The sequence below is a fragment of the Mus pahari genome, chromosome 20 (genome assembly GCF_900095145.1).
Source record: "Mus pahari chromosome 20, PAHARI_EIJ_v1.1, whole genome shotgun sequence".
Taxonomy (NCBI): domain Eukaryota; kingdom Metazoa; phylum Chordata; class Mammalia; order Rodentia; family Muridae; genus Mus; species Mus pahari.
Window position 1 is genome coordinate 42,291,564 of NC_034609.1, and position 13,377 is coordinate 42,304,940.

The 13,377-nt window shown below is 46.7% G+C and overlaps 1 protein-coding gene across 1 annotated transcript in view; it reads left to right on the forward strand.

Annotated features, from left to right (window-relative positions):
- Window positions 1-13,377, forward strand: part of Cdh13 (cadherin 13) — a 1,027,905-nt gene that overhangs the window by 787,148 nt on the left and 227,380 nt on the right. The window contains exon 7 of the mRNA XM_021220018.2: window positions 9,748-9,926. Coding sequence (XP_021075677.1) covers window positions 9,748-9,926 — 179 coding nt within the window. The remainder of the gene's footprint in view (window positions 1-9,747; window positions 9,927-13,377) is intronic.

The window sequence follows — 13,377 nt, forward strand, 5'->3', positions numbered from 1 at the left end:
ACACTCATGCATTCACACATACACACTCATGAATGCACACACATGCACAAACATGCATGTGCACACATATATGCATAAAGGCACATGCATACACATATGCATGCACATACACATATACATGAATACGTACAGACACAGATACACAGGCACATACTTGGACACACACAGAGACACTCATGCACATACATACACACACACATACACATGCACACACATGCATATACTCTCCCAGGAGGACAGCAGCAGAGTGACTGCTGACAGGCAGGATCTCAGTTTGGGCTGTTAGTTACTTAGGCTCTCAGAAACATTTATTTTTTTCCTAAAGCCTAGCCTGCCCTGGCTTAATTAAAACGTGGCTCCCCAGACAAACAAGATGCAGACCGCTGAGACACTAAGACAATCTTAAGGTGAGTCCATCCCCATCACTCCTTTATTCACATCAAAACCCAACAAGCTTTGGAAGCAGATGGGAGACAGCCATTGCAAACGTGTCATAACTTATTACATATTTGACTGCCAATTTGTACTTAAAAAAAAAAAAACCCAACTAGCTCCAGGGAAGGAGAGAAAATTGAAGAGGCGAAGTCTATTGCATTTCAAATCAAGTCAGTGGTAATCGCAGCCGCCCCGGAGACACTTAGGGGCTACAATTAAACAGAGTTAGCAACTACCTCGAAATTGAAGGCACGCTCACTTTGAAGGGCAGAGTTGGGATCCTGGTTGGTAGCACCTACTCAACACAGACCTGCAACCAGAGGGTAGACTTTGCAGGACTTTAATTCTGTGCTCTGGAAATGAAAAGTCCAGCTCTACCTAGTAACAAAGCAACCAGTGCCAGCACACACCTTCGCTTGGCCTGGCTTTCATGGTGGCTTCATTGGTGGCTCCCAAAACCCATCTGTGAGGCGCTGACATTTGGCAACTATGTTGCAGTTTGTTCTCGGCAGATTTTGTTTCTCTTTCCTGCACCTGTTTCTTTGTTTTTTGTTTTTTGTTTTTTTTTTTTTTTAGTCTAACTCTTAAACCTGCTGAGTTACCTATTTAAAATGGGAAAGTCCCACATTGAAACGAAAGTCTCTGTTGAATTATGTATCATTTTTCTAACTTGTGTGTACTGAGTCATTAATTTATATGCCTTTACCGGTCGTCTATTGCCACACTAGAATTCCATGCCTTATAAAACAGAAGTCATGTATTTGCTCATGATTTGCAAGTTGGGAAGGGCTCAACTGGGCTCACCGGAGGCAGCTGTCCCTAGGCTGATCTTCGCTGGAGGCTGTCCGGTAAAGGATGCTTTCAACCTTCAGTGTCAGTGGAGGGTGTCAGCCAGGGACAGTCAAGGGCAGCCCAGCTTTTACCGAAGGAGGCTGGGTTCTAGGAAGCTAAGTCCTGTGTGTAGAACTCCCAAGCTTCGGTTTGTATAAGGTTTGTCTATGTACCACTGGTCAAAGAATGTCCCATGGCTGACCCCACAGTCATTGTGAGAAGGAACTACACATGAATATGGCTGAACTTCAGTGAACTGTTGAAGCCACTAATGGAGCTGCCATTTCCTAACCCCTAAAAGAGGGCTTCTCTAATCCCTGGTAGCAAACATTTCAAATAAGTGGATCTGCTTTGAATACTTGATCATACCTAAGAAACTGACTGCGTATTTCAGTTTGATTTTTCCCCCTGAATTAGCTATTGCCATGGTTACTGGAAAGCAACAGAATCCTACTTTCTTGGTTAATATTAAGTATACAGAAAAAGGTGGGGATGAAGAGATGACTTGGTAAAGTAATTGTCATACAAGCATCAATTAATCAATTAATTAACTAATTAATAAGGTTGTAATACAAACTGAGTTGAGATTCTCCCAGCCTCCATGTAAAAGGCTGGGCCTGATGACATGTGCCTGCAACCCTGATACTGAGAGGAGAGTGGAGGCAGGAGGATCTCTGGGTTCACTGGCCAGCTAATCTAGTCAAATCAGCAAGCTCAAGGCTCAGTGAGAGTGATGGAGGAAGTCACATGACACTTCTGGACTCTACATGCATGCCCACTCAGGTACATATTCATCTACACACACACACACACACACACACACACACACACCACGGCCTGACAAGACATCTCAGTGGAGACGGGACCTCCCTTTGAAAGTATGAGGTTCTGAGTTCTAATCTCCAGCACCAACATAAAAATATAGAGTCATGAAAGCCTATAACCCCAGCACTGATGGGACAGAAACAAGGGGATTGCTGGGTACTGAAAGGCAGTTAGCCTAGCTCCAGATTCAATGAGAATCCCCATCTTAATGGAATAAAGCAGACAGTGGCTGGGCAGGATATCAGGGGTCCTCCTCTGGCCTCCATATGCGCATATGGGTGTGGCACATCAATGGGTGTGCATACACTACAGAGGAGAGGGAGGGAGATTGTAGGAAACAGAAAACTCTAAGGAACCAGGGACTTAGGCACACTAGGCCTCTTAACAGCCGAAGAGTTAATCTACTAACAGAACCAAAAGCATGCTCTTCGCAGCTGGAGGGGAATCACTATGATGTCACTCAAGGTCAAAAAGTCAAAAGTAATGAAATTCACCATGGTGTCTACTGGGCTTGCCCGCTTTCCTCGTTTGGTCCTTCTGGTTCCACTTAATTACCGTTACTTTTACATTTCCAACAAATGTCCAGCACAGCAACATTGTAACAACTTATTTTAAACTGCCAGTTCCCATCTGTGCCAGAAAAGTCGGAAGTCTGGCTTGCCGCAGACTTGGGTGTCAGTAGCACAGTGGATACCATGAGTTGGAAAACAGCTGAGCCCTTAGGTGGCTTCTGTCCCCAACCCGCCTGAGAAAGTGAGATGACTGTGATCATGTGATCTTGTCTTAGGAGGTCCCGCAGCTTTGAAATCTTCCCTCTGCTTTTCACCCTAGGACAGAGAGTTGACCTACTTCTCCCAGCCCACTTGCCAGGAGAACATTGGAGCAATGAGCAAATACCCCTCAATCCAGATAGAGGGAGTGGCTTGGGTGGACACATCATCAAAGGGAGATAAAGCATACCTGAGATGATGCAGGTCAGCTGGAACTAGGATACCATTACACCTCCCTAAGATGTTATCATCCCTGACCTGGAACCTGGACACAGAGGGCTACACACTGAAGACCCTGGGACAATAGTGCTGTCAAAAAAGGAACCAAAGTCATTGAGAGCTCATGCCCAAAACTTACCTCATTCCAAACCCTCTCTGCCTAACACCACCCAAAAACTGTGGGAGGTGTCTAGGTTGGTTAATGACAGTCCCTGGGTAATGATCCAGGGCCAGAGGGGATGGGTATGCAAACCTGCTTCTCCCAGCCTCTATCCTCTCCCCTCCTCTTTTTCCTGACCTTTGAAATCTTCCCTCTGCCCTTCACCCTAGGACAGAGAGCTGACCTCCTTCTCCCCACACACATGCCAGGAAAGCACTGAGGATAGTGAGCAAACACCCCTGAAATCCAGTCGGGGGAGTGACTTGGAGTGTATACATCATCAAAGCAGACCTGTGATAGATGCAGGTCAACTGGAAGCCAGACACCATTTACATCCCTAAGATGTCATTTAAGCCTCCTTACGTGGGTGGCTTTCCAGGAACACAGGCAGTGTGGAATGTGGGCAGCCTGTGGGTGCACAGCAGGCCAAGTGGTTGTCTTTCGTATTATCATTCAACAATTTACATGTCAGTTCCTATGTTCTCAGGGATGCTGAGACCACAGGAAGGAGAGCTAAGTGTGTGCATTCCTCACATGTCTAGTCACAGAGAAAGCATGGGCTAGACTTGAGGTGGTCTGATCCCACAAAGTGTACCCTGTCAACACTTCCCTGAGCAATGTGCCCTTCCAAATTGAGCTCTAAAGTCTGGTCATCAAAAATCACAATACCAGTGCTATCCGGGGATGGCTTAGCTGGTTAGGTGCTTGCTTCGTAAGCCTGAGGACCTGAGTTCGAGCCCCAGAAGCCACGTTTTTAAAAATCCAGGTATGGGAGAGAGGCGCATAGTCCCAGGGCTAGGGAGGCAGGGACACATGGGTCCCCTGAGCTCATATACCTTGTAAGGTCTGCAGCTGCCTGCACCACACTGCTGACTTGGGTAATCTTAGGGTCCCAAGCCAGTGAGAAGCCCTGTCTCCACAAAACAGTGGTTAGTGCCTAAGAAATGATATCCAAAGTTATACTAGGACATCTATAAGAGTGAGTGCATATGCATGCACGTGTGTGTGTGTGTGTGTGTGTGTGTGTGTGTGTGCGTGCGTGCGTGCACACACACATACACACACACCATTAAAACTTGCATCTTTCTTTCTTGGGCTTGCCATATATGTAGGGAGAGTGAACTGTCATTAAAGAGGGTTAAAGATATTAGATGTTATAATGTTCCATACACCTCCAAAGAGCCATGTTGTAGATAGAGGACACTGTGTATATGAACCAACACTTCCTGATGGAATGCAGAGAGTGGGGAAAATCCAATGAAGTTTCTCTGTGTGTGTGTCTGTGTGTGGGTGTGTCTGTGTATGTGCCTGCTGCTGTTTTGTGACACATAAGAACTTTACAAGGCAACATCTCCTGGCTCTGTTCATATGTTTTAGCATTGCACAGCCCACTGTAGGGCCTACAGCTGCCCTTGCATCACTGCTGGAAGTACAGTGCACAGACATAAATGCCTGTGACATATAATTCAACTGTAGGAATAATGATTTTCTAAAAAGGAGTTTGATGCTTGGTGACCAAACAAAGGGCAACATTTTGGAATATATATATATATATATATATATATATATATATATATATATATATATAATTCTAATATATATTCTAGTGTGTGTGTGTGTGTGTGTGTGTGTGAGGGACATGCTGATAATAAGTAAGTGTTGAGTGCTTAGCCCTAACTGGGGTGTCTCTACCTCCCTCCCTCGCTCCCCCAAGGCTCTGGGAACACCATGGAAGGGGTAGGGAAGGAAAGGAGGAACCAGAGATGCTAGGAGCACAGGGATAATCCGGATAGGACATGGCAGCAACATTTGTGAACTCACTATAGTTACAATGACCAGGGCAAGATCAATACAACAATATCAACCAGGAGCCAGCGGGCAACACGGTTGGACTCAACATGAAAGGGAAAGGGAGAGAGTATGATGGGGATACAGGTGCTCGGAGGTATCCAGTGATGGTGAGGGGAGCCTAGGCATAGATAAGGTCAAGGTATATATGTGTGGAATTGTCAAATAATAAACAAAATATGAAAAGAAAAAATTCAAAAGATAAAGGAATACCACACGCGGTGCACACTGAGGCATCTTTTAGGGCCCCGCCTCCACCCCAAGGCCAGCTAGAAAAAGTCCATTGTTGGCAAGGGCTCATAGACTCCCAGTTGCAGGAAGCCAAGTTCAGGTGTGTTCATTCCATGGTCAAGACACCAGATAGCAGACCCTGGATCTCCTCCATCTGAGATCTGCAGTGGAGAGTAAGGGGTTCTCTGCCCGAATCAGGATGCCAGCCACTGTTTTTCAGCCTGTCAGGTTGGCAGTTGTATTCTTCTATGACAGAAAATGACTGGCTAACTTGAGGCTCTCAGCCACCAACCTGTAATTCTTTCATTTTTCTCCAGAGGGCTACTGCTGGGTTGCCTGGCCCTGGGAGTGACAGGGTGATTATCACTTATTCTGACACTCTGAATATCGTGACAGGGGAAAAGACAGAGAAGGATTGTGTGAAGAACCCAATGTGGGTCTATAGTGTAATTAGCCTTTCCCTGCCACCCAGAAACACACACCGCACCAGACAAGCATGGCAGGAGGTTCTTGGGCTGGTGCGGGATGGGTTCTTCCTGGAGTCTGGGGCACATGAACTGGAACAGAGCTGAGGCTAACAGTGGGGACATCCACACAGATGCAGCTGTTGACCTTGGAGTTGTCTATGGCCACTGACGACTGGTGACTGGTACATACTTTAATGAATACCTCCCAAGGCTAGTTGGGCAAGAGGCCAGCTACTCCCCTCTACAGACAGGACCACAGCTCTGGTCAGTTGAATTAAAACAAAGCCCAGGGTATGCAAGTGTGTGGTTTAACACACTGCACATGGGTGGAAGATGAACTGGGAAGATTTGTAAGATGAGTTGAATCATTACAGAGCTCAAATATATACCTGTAGGGCTTAGCGCATAAAAGTGCATATGTGTGCTTGTGCATGTGTGTGTGTGTTTATGTGTATAAGAACCAAGATAATTATATTAGTAACTTTTCTCATTGCTCTGGCCAAATATCTGACAAGAAGCAACGGAAAGAGTGGGGGCAGGGTTAATTTGGCTCTCGTTTTTAGGGACTACACTCCACGATAGTAGAGAAGATATGACAACGTATAGCTCTATGGTGGTGGGATCATGCCGCTGGGATTCCTCAGATTTGGGTGGACCTGAAGCAGAGAGTGGGTGGGAAGCAAGTTCAAGCTATAAAACAGCAAGGGCCATCACCAGTGATCTGCTTCCTCCAACAAGACTCCACCTCCCAAAGTTTGTACAACCTCCCAAAACAGTGCCGCCAGTTGGCAACTGAGCACGTGAAGACATGAGCCTGTAGGTGACCACTCACACTAAAACCTCAGCAGTTCTGTCCTCTCGTGCTGCGTGGAGTAGAACAGAAGTGGAATTTCCTAAGGAGAAAAGTGAGCTGTGTCTCTACCCCTGGGTAAAGACAAAGGCAGGGCTTTAAGCCAGTCTTTCTTATTTCCCAACAATCAAATAAAGTGTAGGCATTTTCTCTGTACCTGTGGGGCTCTCTCAGGGTAGACCTGGTTCTCTCCTCTGATCAACTCTTTGAGAACAAAGATGCCCAGAATGAGCATTCCAGTGCACACTGAGGTGTTTCCCCTGGAGTCTTTTCCACCTCCCCTAACCATCCAAACTCGCGTGTGAGTCCCGGAGCCATGGTGACTTCGGTTCTCTACTTTCTTTTCTTCCTTCAGCCATGACTTCAATTAAATGAAGATTGGTGAAGAGTTTCAATCAATTAGCATTCCACAGACACTAGCCAAGGGAGATCTACTGTGTCAAGTGTACTTAACCTGAGATGTTGGTGAAGAATTGATGAGGGCAAGGTTCCTTCTCTGCCTTCAGCCAAAGGGAGCTCACATGCTCCTAGATGAGATCTTGGGCTTGAAATCTGTCAGTAAGTTATGCAGAGAGTCTTGGGTGGCCCTCTCTTCCGAGGTTAGGGAGGTACCAACTTGGTGGGCTGAGGGTGACTGTATAGAGCCACTTGGGTAAGAAACTCCCATTTCATCCACAATATGCTTAGTGTGCATAATTAACACTATCTCCCAACATCTGGGACACAAGTAGGGATCTGCTTCTGCCAAGAATGTTCTATACCTGTATCAGACCCCATATTTTCTCTACAACATTTCAAAGGCAAAGAAACAAGATATTTATAGACACACCTTGCAACACACAGCTAATGGCAGCGTGGGTGAAGTTCATCAAAACTCCACCTAAGCTCTAGAGTGATTATTAACCTGACCACTGGCACTTAATGGTTAAAAATTCTGACTCTGATTAGTTGTAGGAAAATAAATCAATGTTCTAGCTTTGTCAGTAAGAGGAATGTGTAAGCTTTAGAACAAATTCTAGGATCCTGGGTGAGCTCAATAAACTCAACGTTGCCTTTAAGCATATATATATATATATATATATATATATATATATATATATATATATATATATATATATAAAATATATATATATATATATATGACTATTCCACTGAAATTACAGCTCTCTTGCCATTTAGGTCACGTCAGGTAACAGTTCTGGTCGGGTAGGTACATCACCCTGAGCATCGTCATGATGCTCAAAAAACCATCAGGATAAGTAGCCATATTTGTGTGGTTGGGTTCTAGGCTGTCATGGTTGGGTTCTAGGCTGTCATGGTTGGGGTTCTAGGCTGTCAGTGTTCATGATTACACTGTTTTTAAAGTTAAATATTAGTTGCAGAAGGGCTGCATCCACTCTGTGAGAGCATAACAGATTAGACCAACCTTGTTCCTTCATGACCAACCCAACCCCATTACCCTCTCTGTCCTCAGATTTCACCCACATGACCAGTAGGAGGCTTCACTGTTGCAACCCTTCCATTCTCCTTAGATGCAGATAGCACCTGCACTGTGCACCCCTGCTGTGGGAGTTCCCATGGCAAGGATGTTCACACAAGTGGCGTATGAATTGCTCGTCACCCTGATGTATTTTATTTGATGGTGTAACCTGGAGCGCTGTCCGTGGTAGACCATATCAGATCTGCCCCCAAAAAACTTCAAAGTCTTTCCTAATAGGCAGATGCTAGTCTCTTATTGATTCCCCTGTTGCTAGACAGCTAGGCTGATTCCAAATTTCCTGCCACCACAGAGAGTTTACCCATGAGCTTCCTCGTGCAAACCGCTTGACATGAGCTTCCCCAAGAGTAGGTGTCAAGAAGGCCAATGTTTTACTTTCACTCAGTGAAGCCCAGTTGTCCTTGTAAGTCAATATCCTGGTCTCCCTTTGTACTGGTTGGTTTTGTGTGTCAACTTGACACAAGCTGGTGCTATCACAGAGAAAGGAGCTTCAGGTGAGGAAATGCCTCCATGAGATCCAGCTGTAAGGCATTTTCTCAATTAGTGATCTATCGGGGAGGGCCCATTGTGGGCAGTGCCATCCCTGGGCTGGGAGGGAATCTTGGGTTCTATAAGAAAACAAGCTGAGCAAGCCAGGGGAAGCAAGACAGTAAGTAACATCCCTCCATGGCCTCTGCATCAGCTCCTGCTTCCTGACCTGCTTGAGTTCCAGTCCTAACTTTCTTTGGTGATCAAAAGCAATGTGGAAGTGTAAGCTGACTAAACCCTTTCCTCTCCAACTTGCTTCTTGGTCATGATGTTTGGGCAGGAATAGAAACACTGACTAAGACACCCTTTATGTTAGTGGTGTGTGAGCAAGACCCTCACAAAAGATGGCACACCACCAGCCCAGGCATTGCCGAGCAGTCTGTTTCTTCATGGAAGGCAGTCCTGTGCCCATGTCTCCTGCTTGTGTTGGCAAGGTTGCACCATGTCACCATCTTCTCTATGCCTGCTAGTACCTGAGGGTGGCAGTCGTCTAGCAGTGTTAAGATTGCCTCATGTCCTCTTTTCCTGGTGTAGCTTTTCCTTGAAGGCCCTTATCCTTCACCTCGCTGGTACTTCCTCACCCATTGGGAACCTCCTCAGAGCCTGGGCCAGATGAAGCCGCTCTTTGCCCCCTCCATTCCCCGCACTAATGATTTCTGTCCCTTTATCCATCTCTCTCTCTCTCTGAGCTCTAGGCTGCTATGATGTATGACCGACCCCCTTTGTGCTTCTATTTCCCCAGCACCTGTCCCAGACACGGGCAGGCATCCTGTGAGAGTTTCAGAAGCTCTTGTCACGGAGCCACATCCAAAATGCAATGGAAGCCCGTAAAAAAATAAATCGCCCATCAGCAGAAGGAAAAATTAAGCTGTCACTCCGCCGAACAGGGGAGCTTTCTTTTCTGTATTTTGGGTCCTTTAATGTGATGGAGCAGGCAGGAGAAGCAGAGCTGGGGAAATGATTTGTCTGTTTAATTCAGAGAGTGATGGGCAGGCTATTCCCTCGCCGTTGCCCACGGGGGAGAGGCCCTGACCATCTTGCCCCTTTGATAACTGTCTCCTACCCTTTGGCCCTGCACTCCTTAGGGACCACGGTGATGCGGATGACAGCGTTTGATGCAGATGACCCGGCCACTGACAATGCTCTCCTGAGGTACAACATCCGTCAGCAGACGCCTGACAAGCCATCTCCTAACATGTTCTACATCGATCCCGAGAAAGGAGACATTGTCACCGTGGTGTCACCTGCACTGCTGGACCGGGAGGTGAGTGGAAAGGATTCCGTTTTCTTCTTTGTGAGAATGGAGCACAGCTCCCCACCAAAGGGAACATATGGGAGTCAAGGGCTCTCGAGACCATAAAGGCAGGAATGAGACGTTTACACACAGTGTGGTGGCTGGATCTCAGTAGATAAACGGGTTGGGGTGTGACCCAGACAGGCACTCTGCAGGGCTGGGTGGCCCTGGTTATTTCTAGTCTTTCCATCAGATGATCTATCTATCCACTCTTCAGGCTCTTGAGCTCCCTGTAGAAGGGAAGGGAAGGTCACATGGCATAGGGGAAGAAAGGGGGCATAGTTCTTCCCAAGATTACCCAGACTGTCCTTGGTACAGCCAGGATATCCATGTGTGCCCCCTCTCTTCCTGCCATCTCTGCCCTTCCCCTTATAAGCCCTCTGTAAAATCACTCATCCCTCAGATCACATGTCGTCATGCACAGATGCCCTGAACTTTGGCTAGAGCCCATATTGACTTTTTGCTCTTTTACCCAGTGTTTTAAAAGCTTTTAGAATTAGGGGCTCTAACAAAACATTTCAGTATAAAATTTCTTTTCTTTAATTCCTATGTTGAAGTCTTCTGAAAATGAGCCATCTGAGAAGCCTCAGGCCTCATTTCCCTTCACGCCATGAGTCTCGGGAGATATCATGCTCAGATAAAGCCAGTGTCATCTGACCTGTTTAAACTGAGCCTGAGCATGGTCCTTATCTATATGTTGGCTTAAATGTACACTGCTACCACCCGATGTGGCCCAGTCCTTTCCCAAGTTCCAGGTCCACCCGGTAGCTCATGTGAAGTCCCGCACCACACGGACTGTGGGTTCCTATTCATCTCCCACCCTCCCGCTGTCTGAGAGCTAATCTGGTAATGCAGCTCCTTGTTCCAGACGCCTCTAGGCTTGACCCTGGAAGCCAGCTTCACCTTGTGACTGCCAGCCTTCCTCAATGGGCTCAGCATGGCACATTTCCCTTCAGTGTTCCCAGTGAAGCCATCCAGGCTTAGAGATCCTCTCATCTCTGTTTTCTCAGCGGTCCTGTGTGTCTCCTAAGAGTCTGGATTAGATCACACCCCTGCTGAAAATCTACCCCATCCCCCTACTCTGGTTCATTCCTAGTTTCTAAATTCACATGTGAGCCAACCCATGCCAGGGCGCGTATTTCCTTGAACTGTCACCTGTCTCCTTGAAGTATCTACTGGCCTAGTGTCATATCATTCAAGAAGGAGTCACTGCTTAAATGTGCTCATTTAAGCTTTAGATTAATTGAACTGAAGCTGAAAAAAAAAATGAGTTTCTGGGTCATACTCACCCTTTGTGGGGCTTAGTGGTCACAAGTGACTATCGGAAGCTGATGGCAGTATAGTGACAGCCTAGAATACCGTACCGTAAGTCCAGAAAAGTTCTGTTGACCTAGATCACAAATTAGAAATTATTGGCTCTTCACAGCCAAGCGCAGTCTGAGGACCTTGACAGTTCTAATTGTATGCTCATTGACAGAGGGAGAGAGGTGACATGAGGTGAAATGGCCCCAAGATTTACTCTTGAGGGCTAAGACACCGAAGGTTAGCATGGGAAATTACAAGAAGGGAGAGAGAAAGAGAAATTCGTGTTAAATTGTGGCGGCTACTTTAAAAATGTAATTGCTTCCGGTTTAAAAAACAAAGAGGAGAGTAGAAAATCTTAGTCCTTTCCCTTGACTTCATTTTCCCATTCTCTTCCCAACCCTCCCTGTTTCCATGGCTACTGTATTGGATATGTGTGTTTGCATGCACAAGCATGCCTGTGGGTAGGTGTGCGCGCACGTGTGCACACAGGTGCGAGGAGCTCAGAAGTCATCCCCATCAGATGTCGGCGTCTTCCTCTACTGCTTACCTTTGTTCGAGATGGGGATCTCTCTCAGAAACAGACCTTACAGTCTCAGCTAGACCTGCCGGCCAGTGAGCCCCTGCACTCTGCCTGTCCTGCTTTGCCAGAGTCGGGATTACAGACACGGACCACACTGGGTCTGGCTTTTGCTTGGTTATAAGGGATCTGAACCCAGGTCCTAAGCTTACAAGGCGTGCACTTTACCTGCTGGGCCATCGACCCCGGGGCTGGTATTTCCTTTGTCTCTGAGGGTGATTGATGGCTTCCCAGAGTGAGCCTTTTTGTTCACCTACCACACATGTATTCACACACAGACACACACTTTCGTAGGAATATACAAACGCTCATTGTTGGCATCAAAAGACCAGTTTTGATCTACTCCAAACTCAGGATGTCACATATAGGTGTCATGTCACCTGTTGCTATGACAACCACATACCTTCCCAGAGCCCACTTCCCACACTCACCCAAAAACAGATAGAACTTTCGCTCCCCACCCCCCTTTTGTTTCTTTTCCCCTTTGTCTTTCTCTCTTACTTGCTTTGTCCCCGGTAATACCTCTTACACATTGAACTGCTTTGGCCTGGTGTGTTATATTCAGCCACGAGTCGCTATTCTAACATATCACTCACACCATACTTATTACACACACACACACACACACACCAGCCTTCCTGTAACCCTAAGCCCTCCAAAGGTCCTTACCATCATTTCTTCTGAGGGGGGCAGGGCCAAATGATGTGATTTTGCCCAGCTCAGCAGCCCTCTGTTTTGGAAGAAAAAGAAAAGAAAAGAAAAGAAAGGATCCTTATACAACATTCTTAAAGTTTATGCGGGCGACACACAGAGGGTCCGAAGCTCTGTGCCTGTTGTTGAGAGGCAACAAGTATATCATTATAGAGCTGAATTAAGTATTCCAAGCCACAATATACAAGCAGCCCCCCAAAAAAGTAGAAATTCAATTGAACTGAAATTGGAAAATCAAAGACAATGAATGGCGAGTGCCGCTTCTGCGGGGTTTTCCAGAGTTCAGTGCTGAGGCAGGCAACACAAACACAATCTGGAGGAAAGAAATCTCTAAGACTTCAGCATGTGAGCCGAGCAGGAACGCTGCACCCAGCTGCTGAGCCTGCGAAGCTGCAGCGCTGGCTCTTTAAAGGGACAGGAGTCACCCGTCATGTTCAGGCTCCCTGGCTCAAGCCATCATAACCTTACTGGGCTCAGCTTCTCTCTTAAGATTCATGTGGATGTGTTAGGCCCCTTCAGCCGAGGGTGGTCTTCCACGCTGGTTTTATTCCCAGAGAGCTACTGAGAGGCCTCGCTATTCTGGGTACGTTTAGCCAGCTGGGTGTCCAGCATAGAGCTTACAACATTGTCTTTCAAGAAAATGCTTTGGTGCCCGAGAGGGAAGCTCAGTAGGGGAAGCGCTTACCTCCACACTGTGAGGACCAGGGTTTGATCCCCAGAACCCATGTCTAAAAAAGCAGCATGTGGCAGCACACACTGTAACACTAGCTCTGCAGAGGCAGAGACAGGAGGATTCCTGGGACTTGCTGGTCCGTCTAGCCTAGTTGA